The 25,570-nt window shown below is 32.1% G+C and overlaps 1 protein-coding gene across 2 annotated transcripts in view; it reads left to right on the top strand.

Annotated features, from left to right (window-relative positions):
* LOC145239991 (cardioacceleratory peptide receptor-like) overlaps positions 1-25,570 on the top strand; it is a 949,161-nt gene that overhangs the window by 688,266 nt on the left and 235,325 nt on the right. For both annotated transcript variants that reach the window (XM_080103573.1, XM_080103574.1), the window contains exon 4: positions 15,288-15,426. In XM_080103573.1, the coding sequence (XP_079959699.1) occupies positions 15,288-15,426 (139 nt within the window). The remainder of the gene's footprint in view (positions 1-15,287; positions 15,427-25,570) is intronic.

Genomic DNA, 25,570 nt, shown 5'->3' with positions numbered 1-25,570 from the left:
TATAACACAGTCCAATTTTTTTTTTACATATTTCCTCGTTTATGTAATCATATCCAAATTTCGTTTTCTCTTATTTTTTTAAGGTAATAGGTTCTTATTCAGCTCACGAGTTATGAAAACATATATTCAAAAATTAACGTAACAATTATAATTGTTTGATGATTTCAAGAAGTGAACTTTTAATATGTTGAAAGAAATATACAGTAAGATTAAGCATATCTTGGAATTTAAATTATAGATTTTTAAGAGGCGCAATTTTCCTCCTCTGCGCGCAACTAGCGTAGGTTGACATGAACAGAAGGCACATAAAAATGTATTATGTTTACATCATTAGCCATTACCTTATTTACATATAGAATGTATTTACATACACATATTTTTTATTATTAAAATATTACATTTATTCCGAGGAGCGCCCTATTCATAATCGTCGTAAGCTACATAGAAAGTAGCTAGATTTTCCCGAGCTCTTTTAAAAGTCCTCTTAAGCCCCATCCACATCGTGTATATGTATACACAAGTCATGGATACTGTAGTTACAACGTTCTTAACAAATTCATAAACTTATAGCCCAACCATTGAATTCCTGTTCGACTATTTCAAAAATAATAACTTATCACTTACACCAATACAATCCTGACTTGCTTAAATAATACCGGACCCTATTCTAAACATTAATACGAATACTCAATCAACATGGCACTTTTCGATATATGACGCCAGATTTTTACAATAGATAAACTGATTACTGCTACTCTACGCAGTTATTTGCTTCTCAGTCACACTCCCTCTCCATCCCTTTAACTATCTCCCTTTCCCTCTAGCTCTCACAAATTTTCATTAGAGGGAGATAGAGAAAGTGGCAGAGGTAGAGATAGAAAAACAGAACTGAAGCGATAGAAACAGAGTGAGAGAGAAACAGAAAGATACAGAGATAGATCGTATCGACAGAGAAGAAAAGAAAGAAAGAAAGAGGGAGACAAAGAGAGATAGGTTGAATCTTTTCTTTTTCTTATGGTGATGTCTAAAATTATTGAAAACAAACTCGCATTATCTCTTCTGTGAGATAGAGGTTGCAGGGAAGAGAAAATGGCATCTCCTACGAGGCTACGAAGTCTATTTTGAACTATATCAAGGCAGAACATGTCCTTTCCAGCAGCTCCTGCCCAGCTGTGGCAACAGTATTCCATCCTTGGGCGTACCTGGCTCTTATATAGATAGAGAATTGCATCAGCAGTGAGACATCTACCGGGTTGATAGAAAGATCCCACCATTTAGTGATGTCTAAAATTATTGAAAACAAGTATTGCAGTTAATACAAACAGCATAATAACTGATAAATACACAAAAGAACCGAAACAAGAAAAGCAGAGTTACAGAGAGAGAGAGAGAGAGAGAGAGAGAGAAAGAGAGAGAGAGAGAGAAAGACAGACAGACAGACAGAGAGACAGAGACAGAGACAGAGAGAGACAGAGACAGATTGACAAACAGACAGACAGACAGATATTAAACGCATCGTATGGACAGAGCGAGAGATAGAGAGAGAGAGACAAAGAGATATATTAAAGTATCGTATCAACAGGGAGAAAGAAACACAGAAACAGACATTAAAACAACAGTAAATGTTTACGCTGTGACCCAGCATTGTTTAACACATGAAATATTAAGATCTACCTTTTTTCCACGCTTTTTTAAATTATATGAAAGCACAAATTTTGATAATAACTTAACATTTTATTTATTAGATTTGGGGGTCACCTTTCTATATAACTTTATCTTAAATGCGCAACAACTTTTTGGCTAGCAAGTGTTCAACGAGACATGCCCCTCTACCATTTTCTTTAATGTTTCCGGATTGAGATTGGAGGAAAAACAGCAAAACATGACAATATTTTGTTTTAGCGACAGGGCAGTGTGGGGTTATATTTAAAACATAAAATAACAGATATATTTAGTTAATTCTATTTTGGCGGAAACGGGTGCAAGATAAGATTTTTTTACGAGACCAGTCTGTACTTTCACCTAATAATTTAATAATCAAAGCTAACCCCCAAAATATGCCAAATTAAATTGGGGATTGGTAGAGGATTATAAACATAAATTAACGAAATATTTCATTTTTTTCTTTTTTCATTTTTGGAAAATTTAGCCTGGTAGACCATCACACAGCCTACCTTAAAAAATTGTTTTTATGAGGAGTGGTGGTGTCTATTCGAAAGCCGTTCTAAACATTTGGAGGTTGGAAGTTGGGGAGAAAAACAACGGCACCATAATTTTACTCGATGGGGGAACACTTTCAACGGACGACGCCGGTTAGCGGGTACTGCTGGAATATATATATATATATATATATATATATATATATATATATATATATATATATATATATATATATATATATATATATATATAAAATAAAATCTCAGCAGCCGTGTGAAAAGCATATCTTATTTTTCTTTTATTAATATTATTGGATTTTTTCCCTTTTCTTTTCCTTGTACATATTTGTAAATTATTTCATGGATTTCTGCCTTTGGATTATTTTGGACCATCTTCCAATCACGTGACTTTTACTTGTGCAAATGGAAATTCAATTAATTTTCTTGAAGTCATATTTTTGGATTTTACATTCATTGGATTATTTACCTTTCACCAGACTATCCATTCACGAGTAATCGCCTTTTTCTTAAACACATTCCCTCTGCTTCACTTTTTCTGCTCAAGTAAGACCTTTGACTTACTTGCAGTTTCATTAAATACTTTTGTGCACAAATCCGCTCCCGCATTTGGCTAATCCCTACCCTCTGATGAAAAGGAATCCCTACCCTCTGATGAGAAGGAAATTAGTTCTTCGAAACTCCGCGGATTAAGGATTGTTCACTTACCTTTTCAGATTAAATATGTGTTTAACTTTTTTAAAAGAGGTTTTACTGTTTTATTAACTGTTTGCAATATATATATATATATATATGAAATAAAATGGAGGTGGAAGGACCTGGATACTCAACGTTTCGCCCGATTTATGCGGGCTTCTTCAAGAGGGATGGTCATTGACGAGAGAGTCGGAGGATTGGGGCTATATATAATGATGGGGGAGAGCAGCGTGTTTTCCTTATGTAAATTAGATGTCATATATACATGTATATACATTTTATGAGAGAAGAACTAATTAGAGTAAACTAGTGTAGTGGATTACGTCTAAAAGATAAAATATCGTAGAGATTAAAAATTGTGTTTGGAAATATAGCGGTGATAGATTAAATAAATAAAATGACACGAGATTACGAAAGAATCGTTTTTTTTTGTTTTTTTTTTTTTAAATTAGAAATAATGGAATTGGGATAAAATAGCGCAGTAACTTAAAAGATGGTATCTAAAAATAAGAATAGGAGGTGATAAAATGGAGTCTAAAAATAGATAATGATAAAATACAGTAAATAAGTAAAATAAAAATAAAATTAAGTGAAATTACGAATTTTTTTTTTTTTTTTTTTTTTTTCGCGTTTAACCGGTGTCTAAGTTGTTTTCTTTGATAATTATTTTCGACAGAAAGGGAGCAACGTGGAAAAAACCTTTTCTTTGCTTAATTATTTTGCTGGAATGGGAGATTATAGCTGACTCAATTAAACGTCGTGTGGATCTGTTATGTATGTGTTTAAGGAAAGTTGCTTTGTTAAAATCAAAATGGTGGTCGTTTTCCATGATGTGACAAAATATGGCGTTGAGTGTATTGTTGTTTTTTACATCTCTTTTGTGTTCATATATTCTTTTATTTAAATTACGTTGAGTTTCTCCTACGTATATTTTTCCACAATCAAGGCAGGGTATGGAATATATTCCGGCTTTGGTGTTAATGTTGGTGTTAGTTATAATTTTACGTGTTAGATCCCTAATTGTTAAAGAGTTTAGTTTTGTTATTTGAATGCCTGTCTTATTTAGGTTATTATATATTGTGTCGTTGTTTTTATTAGTTGGTAATGTTAATTGTCTGTTGTGTATCTGGCTATTTAAGGAATGTTCTCGGCTTCGGTAAATTTTTAGTGCTTTTCTTTTTGTATTTGCCAAAAAATTTTGAGGGTATTGCAAGTTCATGAATGTACGTTCGATATACTCAAATTCTTCCACGATGTATTCTTCACTACATATTCTCAGGGCCCTAAGAAAAAATCCTATTAGAATACCTCTTTTTACTTTATCATCGTGATGAGAGTAAAAGTGTATGTAATCATTTTTATTCGTGACTTTCCGATGGACTTTAAAACTTAGATGATCATTGTTATTTATGATGTTGATGTCCAGAAAAGGTATGGAGTTGTTATTTTCTCTTTCATACGTATAATTAATAGTGGGTTCAATCTTGTTTAATTTATCAGTGATATTCTCTATTTTGGAAGATATAGGGAGAAAAATTAAAATATCATCAATATATCTATAGTAGGAGGTACCCTTGGGCAATTTATATTTCATGGGTCCGGTTTCGATGAATTCTAAAAATAGACATGCCAAAACCCCACTTAGAGGGTTACCCATGGGCAGTCCAAATTTTTGTTTATAGCAGAGTCCATCGAATGTGAAATATGTCATGTCAATGCATATACTTATAATTTTAATTATATTATCTATCGGCAAAGGTAATTTAATTTTTATTTTATTTAAGTGTTTTGAAAGAAGGTTGAGACATTTCTTGGTAGGGATATTGGTGTATAAAGATTCTATATCGAGACTATTCATGGTTTTATTTTTCATATCTATGTTTTTTATCTTATTAAGAAGGTCGCCAGAGTTTCTTATATGGGAATTGCTAATTGTGCCCAATAATGGCGTTAGGAGTGTTGTGATCGCTCGTGCTATCTTATGGGTGGCAAAAAAAAAAAAAAAAAAAAAAAAAAAAAATTCGTAATTTCACTTAATTTTATTTTTATTTTACTTATTTACTGTATTTTATCATTATCTATTTTTAGACTCCATTTTATCACCTCCTATTCTTATTTTTAGATACCATCTTTTAAGTTACTGCGCTATTTTATCCCAATTCCATTATTTCTAATTTAAAAAAAAAAAAAAAAAAAAAACGATTCTTTCGTAATCTCGTGTCATTTTATTTATTTAATCTATCACCGCTATATTTCCAAACACAATTTTTAATCTCTACGATATTTTATCTTTTAGACGTAATCCACTACACTAGTTTACTCTAATTAGTTCTTCTCTCATAAAATGTATATACATGTATATATGACATCTAATTTACATAAGGAAAACACGCTGCTCTCCCCCATCATTATATATAGCCCCAATCCTCCGACTCTCTCGTCAATGACCATCCCTCTTGAAGAAGCCCGCATAAATCGGGCGAAACGTTGAGTATCCAGGTCCTTCCACCTCCATTTTATTTCATATCGTCGGATTTAATCCAGCTCAACAATCATATATATATATATATATATATATATATATATATATATATATATATATATATATATATATATAGTAATCGGCAGCCCGAAATTTCGGTCTATCCTAGCTATTCAATGCTGCCAGTGTAGCACTCATTCTTAGCTTAAATTAAAACAAACACACCTAATTGCTAGTTGACAATTCTATTTTACGTCCCACGTAATCAACGCGCCTAAACGATATCTTCAATTGCCCGTTTTTGTAAAGAACAGCCAATTAGAGGGAGTAAGTATTTTTTTTCGGTATCTTACTTTCAAAATCTTCCAAAAATAAAATGATTATCCAATCAATAAGAAATTTTCACTGACTACTAAATGAAGAATAAACTTCATAGTGTTGTGTGTTGTTTTTCCTAATCGTTATTTAATTATATATTTTTTGCTCACGAAACCCTCACGTTAGACTTGAAATAATCAGCCGAAATGTAGGCTTTTGCTTCCATAACATATTTGATTTTAGTATTAATAACCTTAAGTTGGAAGTCCATTATTAATTCTATTAGAAATTGTTAAATATTGTTTATATCGAAAAAAGAGTTGATTGCCCATTCTTTTAGAAATCTGAATATTAAAAATGTCGGTTAAAAGAATGGACAATGCAAATTAAAAATATATTGTTAAAAACTATGTAGAATTAGAATTAAGGATTATTTTTTTTTGCCAAAAGTATGTTTGGAAAAACATATGTAAAGTCACGTGAAAATTAGTCACGTGAAAATTAGTCACGTTTGTAAACACATTTCTGACGTCATAAACAAAGGAGATTTCTCAATATAGGAATCGCGGAGTCAAAAAAAAAAAGACAGTTAAAGGGTGGGAAATTCAACAGCTGTTCAGTTGATGAGTTATAGTTTGTTGGAGAGGAGAGCCCGTTGGAAGCGAAGGGAGAAACAATACACCATGTAAATTAAAGTTTGAATTCCTGACACCACCTATCGATCGATAAGAATAAGGGAACTCTGTTTGTAACTGTGTTGTCTCGTGTCGTCATTCCTTACAACAGAAAGGTAAATGTGTGTTTATCATCATTTTGTAACGAACTCTTGTATAACCCTTCCAAGTGTTATGTCCCCCCATCAACATAAGTGAAGTATCTCCTCCTGTCTCTATATGTGTATAAGAGATGTTGCATCATATCTCCCATTCTGTATTAATGCGAAGTCCACAAGAATCCTCCCAGTCTTTCTCCCTCCATATTTATCATCATAGTCGTCATGATGTACAAAGAACTGTTATAAATGTCCCTTAAGAATTGGCATCACCATCGTCATTCTTGTATTATGAACTCCGTTATATATGCCCCCAATATTACCCCTACTATTCAATACTTTCCCGATTTTTCCGAGTACCGATTTCGATTAACCGTCCAAACACTGATATATATGTATATGCATATGCATATGAGTATATGTATATGTATTCATATGTATATATATATGTATATATGTATATATATATGTATTTATATGTATATATGTATATGTATTTATATGTATATATGTGTATACATGTATATGTATATATGTGTATACATGTATATGTATATATGTGTATATATATTAATGCATATGCATATATATATATATATATGTGTATACATATGCATATACTTATATATATATATATATATAATATTTAGTAAATATGTATATATACAGGATATCAAAAATTCATTGAATGGTTTTGCACTTAAAAATATTTCCTCTTTTTGATTATATATTTCAATAATTGTAACCCAATCTGACTAAGATATTTGAAAATACCCCCCCCCAAAAAAAAATGCAAAAACTAGACAATTTTTATTGATTAAATGTCTTTTAAATGCTGCCCATTTTCAGCTTCGTATATTTGTGCTTTTTCCAAAACATTATTCATTATATATTGCAGAATCTCTGGATTGCGATTAAACTCCCTGATTACTTTTCTGACGTTTTCTCCAATTCTTGCTGGGTTTAACACTTCATGACATAGCTTTTTCTTTAAGATATCTTCACTTAGAAAATGTTAGCTAACAATTTTTGAGTAAAAATAATCGAACGCTGATGTTGTTAAAACAATTTCACAACTTGCGTACGTGGTTCAATGCTATACTTACCGATAATTAATTTCTAAATTATTAATGTTAAAATGGTAAATATCCGTAGCATCCGTTGGATGATTTTTGACACCTTGTATATATATATATATATATATATATATATATATATATATATATATATATATATATATATATATATATATATATATATATATATATATAAATGTAACTCTTGCTTCGTTCGCAATTAATAGTCTATAGAACAACTGGATTGATGGCTTCCACGTTTTGGTATATGTTTACTATACCCATGTGTGTATTTATATATTTCTTTTTAATTATAACATTGTAATTAATTTTTCTCTAATAAATATGTGGTTTTCTTTGTACCGATAAGCCATTTTTTATTTATGGGCAATTATTTATTACCGCTTCCCGTCACGTGACCAGTGTGTCTAATTTAGGGTTTTCCTGCTAAATCTGGAGATTTTGTAAAAATATTTTGTGTTTTATATACATAAAGTACTATTGTTGAATGCTACTGTTTTGATCATATTCGTTTGGGGGTACAATTAAACAATTAAAGAGTAAAACGGAGCTAAATTTAAGTTTCTGTTCCATTTTCACAACAACCGAACACCAACGCATACTCAGCAAGTTTTATCGTAATTTATCAGCATAATGTCGAAACACTAAATCAAAATTTTATTTAATTTTTGCATACTTAATAATGGAATTATTTTTCTATTCATTATCTGTTAAAAAATAATTTTTACATTCTCTTGAAAAAAAGAATCAAACTTTTCTCTACTTTCACTTTACCATTTACAGTTTCATGTAAAGCATTCGTCTGTTCTTTTTATAATAAAAGTTCCGTTTTCCAAAAGAAACGTTTACTGCCAAATTTCTTTTTAAAAAAAGTGTAAGTTTTCCTGGAAAAAATACTTTCACCTAACAATTTATGGTAAAAAATTAATCTTGATGGGGGGAAAAATAACAACTTTTATTGATTAAAAAAATTGCAAAAAGTAATAAAAGTAAATAAACTAACAAAATGCAATTTTTCTTGAGGAATGTGTTCCATTTTTACAAACTCAGCCACAGCAACGCGTGGCCGGGTACAGCCAGTATATATATATATATATATATATATATATATATATATATATATATATATATATATATATATATATATATATATATCATATTTTACTATAATAATTAAACACCTACAGACACTAGTGTTTCATCCTTTCGGGAATCTTCAGTGCAGGGTGTCACGATTAAGACCAGTCGACAGATTCGAACTCCGCAACACAATCCATCTATGGCTCGATTAGCAAAGACCGTATTCATTCGGCAAGCATTAACCACGTGAAATAATGTTGGATTTAAACATTTTAATTTAAAATGTTCTTTACGTTAGATAGACAGTGATCTAATCGTTATACGATGATCTATGCATAAGAGCTAAATTGACCGACATAATTCAACTGAAAGTGCTCAACGGTAAGAAACGAGTTTCTTAAAGGTTTGTCATAATATTTTTTACTATAATAATTGATTAATTTACATATATATGTATATACATATATATATATGTGTAATACATATATATATATATTTTATATATATATATGTATATACATATATAATATATATGTACATATGTAGTCATCGACATATAGTCCTGTTTCGTTGTATCAGGGCACATGAGTGCCGCTAGACTAGCACCTCTCCCAAGCTGAGGATTGATCCTAGAACCATCGCGTTGACAGCAGCATATATACTTAAATATATTACCATGTTTTTGGTGTACAAGATTCAAGCATGGGCAAGCAGGCGGATGGTGCATAGAGTTTTATAATTATATAAGTTTATGGAAGTTTGGTTTGATTTTTTTCTTCAATTCTATTCTGAATCGAATAATTTTTTTATCTATCAAATCTCCAATATTTGGAACGTTTACTTAGATTGTTAATAATTGGTTGGCTTAGTTGAACATTTTTCCACTAATTTTATTCGAAATTTAATAACTTAGAAAAAATAATTAAATTCTTTAAGTTTTTTTTAACATTTTCCTTAGCTTTCTTGTATAGTTTTATATAAAAAAAACTATTATGTATCAAATAATTGAAAAATATATTTTTATGTTTCAATTGCTATACACTTTCCACGAAGTTTCGTTGTTTTTAGGCAATAAGATTTTTTTTGCCAATGTAATTATGAATCCAATCTCTTTTAAAACAAATTTTTCTCATTTCGTTCTTAAAAAGATCATTTTTGTTTTGATTGTTTTGTGCAAAGGAAAATCAACACTTTTCAATTTTAAATTTACAGAACATTTGTGTTCGTCAATTTATTTTTTAAATATTTATACATATTCTTGGTTTGCTTTATTTATTTTTTTACTTTGCATAACAGGATTTGTTTTATTTCTGATTATCTTAATGAGATATATTAAAACGTGTCATGTGTTATCTAGTGGATGTGAGATATTGCCTTTTAACTGACAGATAATAAACGTATAAATCGTATGTATGTTTTTTAGCATTGCATATTATATTGACATGTAAACTGAGTCATGGTGTATCAGAGTTATCACACGGAAATATTTTACAATATATAAAAGAATGATATATTCGTCACGCCTTTTTTTCTTGAAGAGTTCTTCTATCATCCTGCTGCTCCGAAAAGAACCATGAAACGACCAGCACCATCCAATTGAGAAATCAGTTCTTACTTGTGTGAAACTACAAAACAGCGCTTTATATTTGTATAATATAAATTATTTACAGTTGTCTCGAATGGGTTTCACAGGATCTGCAGTTCGTCTACATGTTGTATTCTTTCATCCCGCTCCCTAGCTGTTTGTCCACCCTTGTGAATAGATCGTCTGTTCACTCTGGTGGTCAAACTTCAACTGTCGACTCTAAACTTCCCGACTTCTGACATCAGTCCTGTTACGTAACTAATTAAAAAAAACACGTCGCCTTTACGTGATCATTCCGTTACATCTGCCTGTTTAATGTTATTTTGTTTATATTTAACCTAGCTAAATTATATAAAGATCTCAGCTAAAATCTATTGAAAAACTTGATTCTATAAACAATATAAACTATCTTAATAATACCATTGGATATATTGATAGACACATAGATCAATAATAACTAACACACTTTTAACAATATACATACATATGAGTAATATACGAAATGTGCAATGATCTAAGAGGCGGGAGTCTTTATAAATGATCTTGCCAATGTGGGCATTATGGGAAATCAAATGGTCGACACACCTGCAGAGGAATGAAATAAAATAACAATAACTAAGTCTTAAATTCCAATTTACGAGTTACAAGCCAAAATAAAACCTTAAAAAAAAATTACAAACTATATATGACATGATTCCACCCCCCTCCTGCAATTAAAATGAAAATAAAAGAACTACTACCTAAGCGAAGACAAGATATAAAAATAAGCAGAATTAACATTTGGATATTTATAGTAAACACATGCGTTTGCTCAAATGGGAAACAGCGCAATCAATTACTTTCAGTCATCCACATAGTTATCGACGGCCAAAAATAGAAGACCATTCGCAAAACAAAAAAAAAAAAAAATCTATCACGCAACAACCATTGCACAGCAGTTAAAAGGAACATTTTCCTCGTCAAAGATTAAAGTATTAAAACATACTATTTCTTAATCTTACAGAATAAAAATATACAAAAGTTGGTTTGACCGCAAAAATTTCCTGTATCGCTGAATGTTCTTAAACGGATCATCAGTTGTTTGCCATGAAGCTCTGTTTCAGGACTTAAAAAAACAAGACAGCATATTAAATCATACTTTCCAAACAGTGTTGATCACAAACCAGCTCCCTAATATATATATATATATATATATATATATATATATATATATATATATATATATATATATATATAATTCGACCCCCCGGACATCATCTATAAATTTAATTTGCTTTGATCTATTTCGTTCCTAATGAATCCAACGCTAGACGCCGCATCCCTACTATGTTACGTAGCATCTTCTCTACTCTTCTGATGAGAAGCATTAGGCTTCGAAATACCATGACGTAAAGAGTCCTTTCTATCTCACAACTGACATATTGTATTCCCTTATTGAATAAATGAACCAGTCTATATCCACCAATATATAGTTCTGTGACTTCATTTCCCACTCTTATTGTTTTCATATATATATATATATACATATATATATATATATATATATATATATATATATATATATATATATATTTATAAAGCTGAATGTGCGTGTGTGTCTGGTCACGAATAGGCTCCTATATGGTTGCCTATTTAAAAAAAAAAACTGATTACATATAATGATAGAAGACGTATCGAGGATCAGGAATAGGCAGAACGGTGGTTCATTAAAATTGTGGGGCTTGCGTTCGGGCCTGGTCCACAAAATATGGAAATAAAACATTTAAAAATTAAAAAAAGAAACGTTTGCAAGTGTTTTTGATATAGATGTACATAAGAATACTTTGATGAGTTTGTTTTAACTTAAATATAGATAGTATAATAAAATAGGGGTGGTATAATAAAATGGTGGGGTCTGTGCTCGCGCCTGTCCTCCATAGAATAGAAATAGGAGGAAACTTTAATAAATACTTTCCATATCTATCTGCGTAAGTATACTTTGATAATTATGTTGCTGTTTGAAGAAATATGGTATAATAAAATGATGGAGTGTTCGTTCGCGCCTGACCTCCATAGAATGAAAATATGTCACAAAGTTTAACAAGGTTTATTAATATATATCCACAGAATATTGTGATAAGTGTTTCAGTGTGAACAGGTATGGTATAATAAATTATGGGGTTCATCTATTTTATTTTTCTTTCATTATATTTTGCTTTGGTTTTGATACCCCAAATTCGAAGCTATCTCTTTACAACTCTTCCTTTTCATAACCTATCATACTTTCATAAATCAGAGTCCATTTTCTGTAGGCAGTTTTTGAATGCAGTCAATATATATATATATATATATATATATATATATATATATATATATATATATATATAAAATAAAAATGAGAAGGAAAGTATTTCTTTGAAACTCCGCAGATTAAGGACTATCCATTTTTCTAGTATTTTCTTTTCAGATTAAATATGTTTTTAACTTATTTCAAATTGTTTTTTTACATATTTTATTAAATGTTTGCTCATATATATATATATATATATATATATATATATATATATATATATATATATATATATATATATATTTCCGAATTGATTTATACAACAATCAGCTGTTATGGAAACCTGTGATTAGAAGATTTATAAAATATTACTGGTCGTAATATTCTATGTATTATCCCATCAAAATAGGAATTGCTCAATATACAGAATAGAACAGATTATAGTGATATACATAATAAAGCAAATTATAGAGGTTCAATGAAATTTAAAAAAAAAGAACTTTATTCAAATCAAGTATTTTTTTTTTATTATTCCAAGTAAGACAAAGAATACTTTCGAAATTTTATCTCCTTATCCTATTAGTGTTATTAGTGTTAAACATTGCACATTGTAAAGTAACATCCCGATCCACACATATAAATATGGACGCGTAATACTCAATAATGCGTCATCCTTGTTGGTATTAGTGTGACCCAACTCTAGAGCCTTAGTAACATAACCCAATACACTTATTTTCTCAATGTTATTTAGCAGTATAGAAGCCAATTTGTTTTTTATTATAATTAGTTTTCTTACGTGTCTGATTATTATAATTAATAGTATGATTAGTTTTATATTTTCTTCGTATTCAAATTTATAATCTTTAAAGTATGTATGTGTGTATGTGTGTATGTATGTATAGATATAATTTGTGTGTATGTGTGTGTGACTGTTTATATGTATGGTAGTATGTATGTATGTATAGGCATGTATGGGAATATATATGAGTGTATAAAGTTCTCCCAGTTAAATATTATTTAATATTATAATAATTATTATTACCGAATTTTGATACCTTCCAGTAAGGCAATATTATCTTCGATTTAACAGTAAATGATCATCATTAGTAGTATAAAATTAAAATAACAAACGCTTAGTTTTACTTAGATATTATTCGATTTCTCCGGTTTAATTCTCCCATTTAACGGATATTACCAATGAGTATAAAATTAACAAAAGAGCACCTTATCATTTAATGATTTTAGTGGACTGGATTTAATAGATTTAAACAGAGTAAAGAATTTAAGAGGCAATTAGGTTAATTAGTTTAAAGGTTGATTTCAGCTTGAAAAACGCAAAATTTCATTTGCTTCTTCTTCGTCTTCCTTTCTTTAATTTTATTTTATTTTCTCTGCCTCGTTTTCTTTTTCCACTTTTCTCCATACCAAAGACTAACTTGACATACCATGTATATATATATATATATATATATATATATATATATATATATATATATATATATATATATATATATATATATATATTTATATATATATATATATATATATATATATATATATACTTTTTAAAGACATTTCTACAAGATATTTATTTGTATACTGATATTATTAATTTAGTTAATAAGGATACCTAAGATTTAATTCGTATGAATTTGTTGGTTTCAACACAATAATTTCCTGTATCGCTGAATGTTCTTAAACGTATCATCAGTTGTTTGCCATGAAACTCTGTTTCAGGAATTAAAAAAAAAACAAACAAAAAAACAGTATATTAAATCATGCTTTCCAAACAGTGATGATCGCCCCCTTCACTAGTATATATATATATATATATATATATATATATATATATATATATATATATATATATATATATATATATATATATATATATATATATTCTAGCAGGGCTGCCCGGCGTTGCTCGGGTGTTTGGAGGTGTATGCTGTGCAAAAAAAGCAAAAAAACAAAAAAAATGGTTAATTTTTTAAAATTTTTGACCCCTATTATGACCCCTTAAAATTTATTGTTTCGGGCTCAAAGTACTTTATTAAGTTAGATCCATGTTCAAGGAACCTATATCTAAAATTTCAAGTGTCTAGACCCAAAATTGTCGGATGAATTTGGTAGAGTTCTTAAAGGTCAAATCGTTGAAATTTGACCCCTTAACAGCCAAATTTCTGGCTGACACCCGTCACATCGATTTTCCCAAATCTCAGTACCCGGTATTTCAAACACAGACAGACACACAGACACACAGACAGACAGACAGACAGACACGTTCACTTGTATAGATATATAGATATACATATACCCGGTATTTCAAAGACAGACAACCACACAGACACACAGACAGACAGACAGACACGTTCACTTGTATAGATATATAGATATACATATATATATATATACATATATATGTATATGTATATTGTTTACAGACATTTCTACAATATATTTATTTGTATACTGATATTATTAATTTAGTTAATAAGGATAAGCAAGATTTAATTCATATGAGAATTATTACTCACGTTTTAAGAGAAAGCAGGACGGCATATATTTTTCTGGATAAATAATTGATTCTTATGTTCCCTTAATATCACTAAACAAGGAGAATAGTAATACAGAATATGTCTATTAATATTTGACAGAAAAATACAGGGTTACATGTCACTGTTAGTAAAACAATGCTTTTGAGCTAGGTTTGCATACAAGTAATTTTACATTTTTTTATATTTATATAAATAAAGCTATACTAAAATGAAATTTCCCATCTTTGTATTTACCATATTTGTGTTCATTTTGTAGGTGGAACAGTTGACATTTCTGTTGATACTTTTCGTTCTTATTGTCATAAGTAATTGCCTCGTTCTGAGAGTTGTCCTACCAGCCCGAATGCGTGGGAGTTCAAGGATGAATTTTTTTGTAATACACCTCGCCATTGCCGGTAAGTAAAACACTTTATTCTCGTACTAATAATTTTTGGCTATTGAACTTCAAATATATACACACACGCACGAACAAACAAACACACGCGCACGCACGCACATGGGCATGGAATATGTGCCTATATTAAAGATAGCTTTCCATGTGGTAGGGACATCTCCAGGGAAGATCCTAACTTACCCTATATGTGCTTCCGGGTTGCTTTAGCTCACACTACGGCATTTATATTTACTCTCTATCACCCCCATAACAGCGGAGTTACTATCTTTCAAAGCATATCTGAGAAAATTGACCAAGTACTATCTGCTTATACTTCAGCTAACATTCACGTATGTGGAGATTGCAATGTTCACAACGTCGAATGGTTGACCCACTCTAACAGGACCGATGATGAGGTGAGGTTCTGTCATGATTTCTCCATTGCCTATGACCTAACTCAGATTGTTCAGGAACCCACCCGTGTGCCCGACAATGACGACCAGTATGCGAGCCTGCTAGACCTTTTTCTCACAACTTGCCCTGAACTATGTTCAGTTTCTGTTCTGTCGCCTCTTGGATCTTCCGACCACTCTGTTGTATCAATTAAGATAAAAATGAAATGTAATAAGTCCCCAGACGTACCTCTCCATCGTACAGTATATCGATACACTAAGACTGACTGGGATAGCTTCCGTACATTTATATCTGATCTACCTCTGCATTCCATGTTTAAAAAGGATGTGTCCTCTATAGTATTAGACCTGACGGAATGGTTAATTGTAGGTATTGACCGTTTCATACCGTCGAAAAAGTTTAAGCATAAACCTAACAGCCAGCCATGGTTCTCTCCAGAATGTGCTGCTGCCATTGCGCACAGAAATCACTTTTTCCACTGTTTCCAACGTAATAGATGTATGAAAACTAAAGCCGCTTTCAGGACTGCCAGCAACCATTGTAAGAAAGTAATAAAGAATGCAAGAGAGTTGTTTGCTAAATCTGTTAAGTCCAAAGTAGCTGAGCAGCGGCTTGGTTCCCACCAGTTTGGCAAATAGCAAACAGAATCCTGAACAGAAGCGTGTGCTCCATCCCAACTATTATCAATGGACCTGAGGTTATCTCGTCAGCATCAGACAAAGTCAAACTCTTTGTCAAGAACTTTGCAGCTAATTCTACCCTTTACGACCAAGGCCGCCAACCCCCAATATTTCCTCCTGTATCAGAAAACACGCTATGTGATATACGTATATCTGTACGTGATGTTGCCAAGCTAATCAAAAACCTTGATTCCAGTAAAGCAACTGGCCCTGACTGTATTCCAATTATAGTACTCAAAAAACTTCAACCTGAACTAGCGCCCATACTTACACAACTGTTTAAACGTTGTCTTAAGGAGAATAGTTTTCCATCTCCCTGGAAAATCTCATCAGTATGCCCTGTATTTAAGAATTCAGGTGATCGCTCATCCCCCTCTCAGTACAGGCCAATAAGTCTCCTGTGCGTCATGAGTAAGTTGCTGGAATCTGTGTTAAATACAGAAGTAATCAACCATCTCACCAAAAATAACCTTCTTAGTGACACTCAATATGGTTTTGGTGCTGCTAGATCTACAGCAGATGTGCTTACAGTTATATCTCATAGGATTAGCAAATCTCTCGACGGAGCCAACCTTTCTAGGGCAATTGCTCTTGACATATCTAAAGCCTTTGATAGGATATGGCATAAAGGTTTACTTCATAAGATCTCTAGCTATGGTATTGCTGGAAATGTCTTAATTATTAAATCATTTCTTTCTGATAGGTTCATAAGAGTAGTAGTTGAGGGGCAAAAATCAGAAGCTCGCAGTATTAATGCCGGTGTCCCTCAGGGATCCATCCTGGGCCCAAAACTTTTCCTGATCTATATTAATGATCTTCCAAATCACATCCTTACATCATTTGTAGACATCTATGCTGACGACACTACCATTTATGGTAGCACATCTAAGACAATAAACGACCAAGTTCTCCCCAATTCTCTCTCCTCTCATCTTGAGCACGTAGTACAATGGGGTAAGGAGTGGCTGGTTACTTTTAATACATCTAAAACCAAGCTTCTCTCTTTACATCATCAACATTCTGACTCACATCTGTCATCAATTGAAATGAATGGCTCTCGTCTTCAGGAGGCCTCAAGTTTTGACAAGCTTCTTGACTTGACCATTACTCCTGATCTTAAATGGAACACGTACATCAAATCTGTTGCCAAGGCCGCTGGAAAAATGGTGGGATCTTTCTATCGATCCTGTAGATATCTCACTGCTGATGCTATTCTCTATCTATATAAGAGCCAGGTACGTCCAAGGATGGAATACTGTTGCCACATCTGGGCAGGAGCTGCTAGAAAGGACTTGTTCTGCCTTGATAGAGTTCAAAATAGACTTCGTAGCCTCGTAGGAGATGTCCTTTTCTCTTCCCTGCAACCTCTATCTCACAGAAGAGATGTTGCGAGTTTGTCTCTGATGTATCGTTATTTTCATGGAAAGTGTTCGACTGAGCTTCAATCTATGGTCCCCCCTCGCCAAACTTTCACAAGAAACACTCGTCTAGCTGTAAACACTATCCCAAATTTCCCCCACTCTTTATCTGTGCCTAAACCTAAACGTAGATTCCATGAACAGAGCTTCTTTCTTAGAACTGCACGCCTGTGGATTTGCCTTCCGTTTTCCTGCTTTCCGGCTGACTACAATATGGTTGTCTTTAAGTCTAACGTAAATAAGTTCTTGATGAGCCGTTCCATATAAGTTATCAAATTTACCAAATTTTCATTACTAATGATTACTATATTGTCCAATTTCTACTGTACACTCTTTAATCCTTATCCTTGAGTGGCCTCTTGGCCTTGATAATGTGGTGATGCCTATGTTAAAAAAATGACATTTTCCTCTGATGATATGAGCATGGATTTAGGAAATGAACTTAAATTTTTGTAATTTATGTTGAAGAAAAAATGTCGATTAAAAAAAAAATACTGAATTAAATTCTAATTATAATATTGCAGTTTCTCCTATATTGAACTTGTTAATTTGATTGAAATTGTCTCACAACTATTATACTTATATTTATATGGATTTTATTTTGCATTATTAAACAAGTTATATTTTATTTTGCATTATTATACAAGTAATATTTTCAATATGGCGAAATTCCAGTTATTATTTATATACTAACCGGCGTTGCCGCTTGAAAGCATACCTATTGCGTTAAAAAGTAAAGTACGGTTGTTGTGTGTGGCCACCTCAACCTCTCTATATTACGAACGGTTTTCGGAATATACCTTCATCTTTCCATGGAAGGAACGGCTGTCTGAATGGACACCCCAACCCCCGAAAGTGATTTAGAGAGTGGAATCCAGTATTTATATATTAAAAAGTACCTATTCCCGCCACATATAACTGACCTTGTCTTAATAACTATACTAGACAACTTACAAAACAAAATCAAGAGTTGGATCAAATGTACAAGTTTCCACCCCTCGCCAAAACAAAAAAATCAATGTCGAAGCTGAAAACTGAAAAAATAAATGTAGAAGCTGAAAAGTGGAAAAAAAAAACAACAAAAGAAACATAAATATGTTCCCGTAAACTTAACTATGCATTATTCCCCACCTAACCAAAAGAACCCCTAGGTGGACGGTATGGAAATTCCCACTTTAAAGTGAATAGCCTGAAAATGTTGTTGTTCTTTTACGTTCTTTCTTGGTAATGGTAATGTCTGTTACTTTGAAAGTATATCAAGAACCACGCCAAATCATTATTGAGGGAAATTATTATAGATGAAAGAGAGCACAATATGTTTTTTTTTTTTTTTATAGCCGGTAGCGAAACTCAACCACTCCACTTTCCCTAAATATCAGGGTATCCCCATGAAGTAAATGACGCAACCGCTCCATCCTCCTATTAGCATGATACACCAGTGAAGGGTTCCGCTCGAAATTCCGTACACATTCCCAAATTCGACAGAAATAGAAACAAAATACACCGGAAGAAATCGGACGTCACATCGACCGAAACGTTGCAAAAATAACGCTGGAGATGAGAACATTACTCTGATGAATCCAAATAATACGAATAACTAATGCTCATCTCAAAAATTCAGAAACGTCATAGAATACTGTTTTTTATTACTGTAACCCAACTCTAACTACAATTAAAACGTTTTGTTGTAGCTTGTAGGGAAGTAATATCATGGAAATGTGTCTTCAAACATTAAATCTGATTGTCAGGCAAGACTGGTTTTACGAAAATTCCTATTTTTGTGAATAGTTTTTTTTAGAGTTCCACCGTTTATTCTTTTATCGTCCACCCAAAGAAGAGTGTGCCCTTTTACGCACAGAGAAAAAATCTCATATATATATATATATATATATATATATATATATATATATATATATATATATATATATATATATCAATATTGTTAGTTTCTTTAAAATCCTCATTCCCTCGTGCATTGTCGCCATATCTAAACTGATCATGAACCAAAGAATCAAATATCGCTTAGAAGAACAAAGAATGTCTAATTTAATAGTTCCCCCATCTGTCTGTCAGGATCATGCCTATGCATCATCATTTAGGTATTGCAACCGCGTTTTTCGTTCAGAAATTATATCCACGCACATGCTCCGACAACTTTTATTTGTAGACATTAAATATAAATATTCGATAACAACGTAAATAGCAGCAACATGCAACCGGTTCAACAGGTGGCAAAATATCATCTACGCTTAAAGCTCTTTTCCTCGGATAACTCGATTCTTGGGTACTTCTTTGCTCTTTGTTTACTCTATCGAACCAAAATGCGGGTATTTAAATTTAATCCAAACGAACATATCTTTCACATCTTCACTCATGTTTTCATTTTTTATAAATGTGATTGTTATCAACGAGTTGTTTATGCATAATGGACAATATGATTTATTTGACGTGATCGATTGTTTGAGTGTTTTGTTTTCACGGAATGTTAGCGCGTGTTACGTTATTTTATGCCACATGTGGTAATTCTACATTGTACAGACAGTAGTTAATACCATCTTACAAGACAAATATTTGTGTAACAATTGTTCTAAACTCATATTTATATTTTCTGGATTAATTAACGAAGCGTATATACATGTATGTACGCTGTCTTTGGATAAGGAACTGTTGTCATCGTGATGGTGCTGTTGGTGCGTGTTTGCATGTCAATATATATACATATATATATATATATATATATATATATATATATATATATATATATATATATAATGTACACATGACGGAATACCTGTTCATGTTGTTAGTCGCTTCTGGGTGTTCTTCAATCATCTTGGAGAGGCAGACCTGTTTTGAGGAAGATGCTTCACAAGACAGACCAAGACGTTGTAAGATTTTATATTATATGCTCACTCCCAGGTATTTGTGACAGCAGGAGGAAGTAATCGATGGACTCTCGACATGTGGGTTTTGTATGTCTCTGTTCCGAGGGGAGACTTGTTTAGTCCATACGGCTTTATAGGTATCTCGAATCCAACTCCAAACTATGCTTGCGCAAACCGAAACACGTGACATGTGACACATCACGCCTGATCACCGTTCACATCTTCCGGTGCAAACTGACCGGGACACAGAGTTTTACAAAGGTTAACAACCTGCCAATACATGACGATTCAGATCTCCGCTGACCACCTATCACTAGATATATAGATAGATAGATATTGATAAAGAGATAAAAGATAAGTAATGATTAAACACGGCTATTACCTCACACATATTCATCTTAATTACACTCTACTTGAGCAAGTAGATCATTTGTAACGTTACACACCTGTTATCATGTAGGGATCGAACACTTTGAAGACTTCGTAGCAAAAGAGACAAAGATTAGGAAAGAATTCCAATTCACTGTCTCAAGTTTAACCAACATACATTTATTTATACCTCATTAACTGGATCGTCATTCTCGGTCAATGCAGACGTTCTGTTTAAATTCTTGTTTGTTTTTTTTTTCTCTCTGCAAAACCATCCTGCATACGGCTCGGTTATTTGAATAAAGCTGACATACGCGTCCGCGTTCTGTTACGGCATAATATCAGAAAGATATTCAATAGAGATAGAAATTAAAAGTCAAATTGGTTTCGCTTATAAAGCATTGGGCAAAATAATTAAGCACATGTTTGAATATAAAAATCTCTCAATAAAAATTAAACTCATACTGTAACCCATACGCTTCTGTATAGATATGAGACCTGTACAGTGTACTTACGTGATCTAAATAAACCAGAAAAATTCCAGCAGCAAAAGGTTCGAGAGATACTGAAAAACAAAGTATAAAAGGGGGAAAAATGCGGTAATCTGGTCGGGATCATGAAGCTCAGGCACTGTTCGTTAGCGCACGTTCTTTGAATGGATGAGTGCAGGCTCCATTAACAAACACTGTACTTAGAGCGAGCCGCTGGATTTACATCAATCGGTTACCCTCCACATCGATTCGTAGACAAACTAACAATCTGCCTGAAAAAAAAACACTTGGTTTTGACATGGACAACATCCCAGAACCGGGACGTTTGGCGTCGATCCATCATATCCGACAATAAACAATATGAAACAGAAAGTAGAAAACTGATTAAGATTCAAAAACAAACAAAAAAAGAAACGAGAAGAGAACCACCCCCACACCAACCTTCTGCCCACACATATTTTACGCTCAGATTGGTTTGAGAAACCATATCCGAATCAAACACTAAAAGAAGAGTAAATTGAAACTCTAGAATACGAGAAATTGTCATTTTCTTTACCATAGGCATCACCACTTACCAAGGCCAAGAGGCCATTCGAGGATCAGGATTAAAGAGTGTACAGTAGAAATTGGACAATATAGTAATCGTTAGTAATGGAAATTCGGTTCATTTGTTAACTTGTATGGAACGGCTCACCAAAAACTTGTTTACGTTAGACTTTAAGACAACCATATTGTTTATGGCAAATTATATTTTTTATTTAAAATGACTCTGTTAGTAACAAATCCCCGGTGATAAATTGGAACGTCGAAATAATCATATTACTAAAGTTTGTAGTTCAACATACGTAGCGATTTTATTTCTTTCTTTATTTTTTTACATAGGCATCACCATTTATCAATGCCAAGAGGCCACTCGAGGATAAGGGTTAAAGAGTGTACAGTAGAAATTGGACAATCCAGTCATCGTTAGTAATGAAGATTCGGTAAATTTGTTAACTTGTATGGAACTTGTTTACGTTAGACTTGAAGAAAACCATATTTTAATCAGCTGGAAAGCAGAAAAACGGAAGACAATTCCACAGGCGTGCAGTTCTAAAAAAGAAGGTTTGCTCATGAAATCCAGGTTTAGGTGTAGGTACAGATAAAGAGTGGGGGAAATTATTGATATTGTTTTGTGCTAGACGGGTGTTTCTTGTTAAAGTTTGGCGAGGGGGGCATAGATTGGAGCTAAGTCGAGAACTTTGCATGGAAATAACGATGAATCAGAGACAAACCCGCAACCTCTTTTCTGTGAGAAAGAGGTTGCAGGGAAGAGAGAAGGTTATCCCCTACGAGGCTACGAAGTCTATTTTGACCTCTATCAAGGCAGAAGTCCTTTCTAGCAGCTCCTACCCAAATGTGGCAACATATATATGTTGGTATGTAGTAATTTTATAATTAATAGTGTTTTGTAAGGTTATTTTGTTTTACATAATATAAATGCTTCACGATAAACAGGATTGAAGCTGAGTGAGTGGATCAATCATGATGAGGACAGGGAATGATGGAGATGACTGATTGACAAGTTATCTGTGTGGCCACAAGTATTTTCAATTAAGTTTTTTTTAGCGATTTTGCATAGGAAAAACTTGTGTCCTGCTTTACGGTACATGATTGAAGAAAGAAAACGAAACAACACCATCGGTATTTTGTGCATTCACGTCAAAATGCAGCTTTTTTCTTACTGCCTGATTTGGCACCACCAGTGTTTGAAACGAAAGACTGTTCCAAGAAAACACATCACGTTAAATACTTTTATTGTTCAACGCGTTGACAGGATACAAATAATATGACTACATAAATAAAACAATTTAATGAGATGTAGATATGAAATTAATCAAGTCAACTTTTTAAACAATTGTGCGAAGACATATCGATTGTAAATAAAAACATTTGAAACATTCTATCGAAATGACTAAAGATAAGAACATTATTGCGAAGAATTCCAAAATTACATTCGTGTATATATATATATATATATATATATATATATATATATATATATATATATATATATATATATATATATTCAATTTGTCTTTACATAAGCAGTAATTTGTTGCTACACAGTCATGGGCATATTTCGATATAGGTTAAATAGAAACTGACTTTAAAACAACAATAATATTCTATTTAAAAAAAATTCTTCAAAATCTTTGGATTCGCCATTAAAAAAAACCTGAAAAGGGTTGAAATACCGTAAAACAAAAACAACCAACCAACCAACCAACCCAGTGTAACAACGAAAAAGAAACAAACCCCCCTGCATTCTAGATAAACAAGTGAACGAGGCATAAAAAAGGACTAAGATCAGTATTTGACCCTACCTGATTTAGCTACAAATATCCACAGATGACGTCAAATCCTGGTGAAAATGAAGAAATGGTGCTGTTTTAAGCCTTTACAGATGTACATTTGAGTTATGCACCATGCAAATAAATAAATAAATAAATAAATAAGACCATCATTTGCATCCCCATTTTGCCCACAAAGTCCCCAAAAGCTTAACATATTAAAATTTGAGTTTAGCACAAGGCAAAACTGCTAAATAGACATACACAGAAAATTTTAAACAAATATGTCCCCACATGTAAAATAATCCCATATTTTAAACAAATATGTCCCCAAATGTAAAATAGTTCCCAAATTTTAAACAAATATGTCCCCAAATGTAAAATAGTTCCCAAATTTTAAACAAATATGTCCCCAAATGTAAAATAGTCCCCAAAATTTAAACAAATATGTCCCCAAATGTAAAATAGTCCCCAAATTTTAAACAAATATGTTCCCAAATGTAAAATAGTTCCCAAATTTTAAACAAATATGTTCCCAAATGTAAAATAGTTCCCAAATTTTAAACAAATATGCCTCCAAATACAAAACAGTCACCAAATTTTAAACAAATATGTTCCCAAATGTAAAATAGTCCCCAAATTTTAATCAAATATTTTCCCAAATGTAAAATAGTCCCCCAATTTTAAACAAATATGCCCCCAAATGTAAAATAGTCCCCAAATGTTAAACAAATATGTCCCCAAATGTAAAATAATCCCCAAATTTTAAACAAAAATGCCTCCAAATACAAAATAGTCACCAAATTTTAAACAAATATGTTCCCAAATGAAAAATAGTCCACAAATTTTAAACAAATATGTCCCAAAATGTAAAATAGTCCCCAATTTTAAACAAATATGTTCCCAAATGAAAAATAGTCCACAAATTTTAAACAAATATGTCCCAAAATGTAAAATAGTCCCCAATTTTAAACAAATATGTTCCCAAATATAAAAAAAATCCCCAAAATGGAGTGTTTTTATTGGCCTTAAAAGAGCCCCTGGGGCACACCTAAGAGTTATCGCGAAGTATACACAAACAAAATTATATAGAAATCAGTTAGTTTCAACTTTTCAGAAAGTTTAATAAAAATCTAAGTCATCAATTTTTTTAATAAGCAACAAATTGTCAATTTTAGCCATTATAACCCGAAATGCACCCTTAAGAGGGCAACCGGATTTTTCCTGGAAAATCCGTTCTGTTACTTTTTACTTATATGATGTTTAATGTTTGTGCAAAATTTCAAAAAAATTCCAAGGTGTCATTATTGAGGAAAGTGCGGACAGACGGATGGACGAACGGCTAAGGGTTAATTTACATGTCCACCCTCCTTTTATCGGGAGACCAACACTCATTTATATAAGTTGTATTATTTAAAACTTTCGCATTGGTCTTTTTCTTTCTTCTTTTATATTACTTTATGAGACTTTATAACGACACATTTGAACTATTTTCCTTAGCTTAGTTGACAAAGTGCAACTGAGCGTGGCCCTTCTAACACGGTGGTAAAATGGACGCAAAACAATGTTTTCCTTA

This window comes from Euprymna scolopes, chromosome 19, assembly GCF_053919585.1.
Source record: "Euprymna scolopes isolate OS-2025 chromosome 19, ASM5391958v1, whole genome shotgun sequence".
In the NCBI taxonomy this organism is placed as follows: domain Eukaryota; kingdom Metazoa; phylum Mollusca; class Cephalopoda; order Sepiida; family Sepiolidae; genus Euprymna; species Euprymna scolopes.
This window is presented reverse-complemented; position numbering and strand designations above follow the sequence as displayed.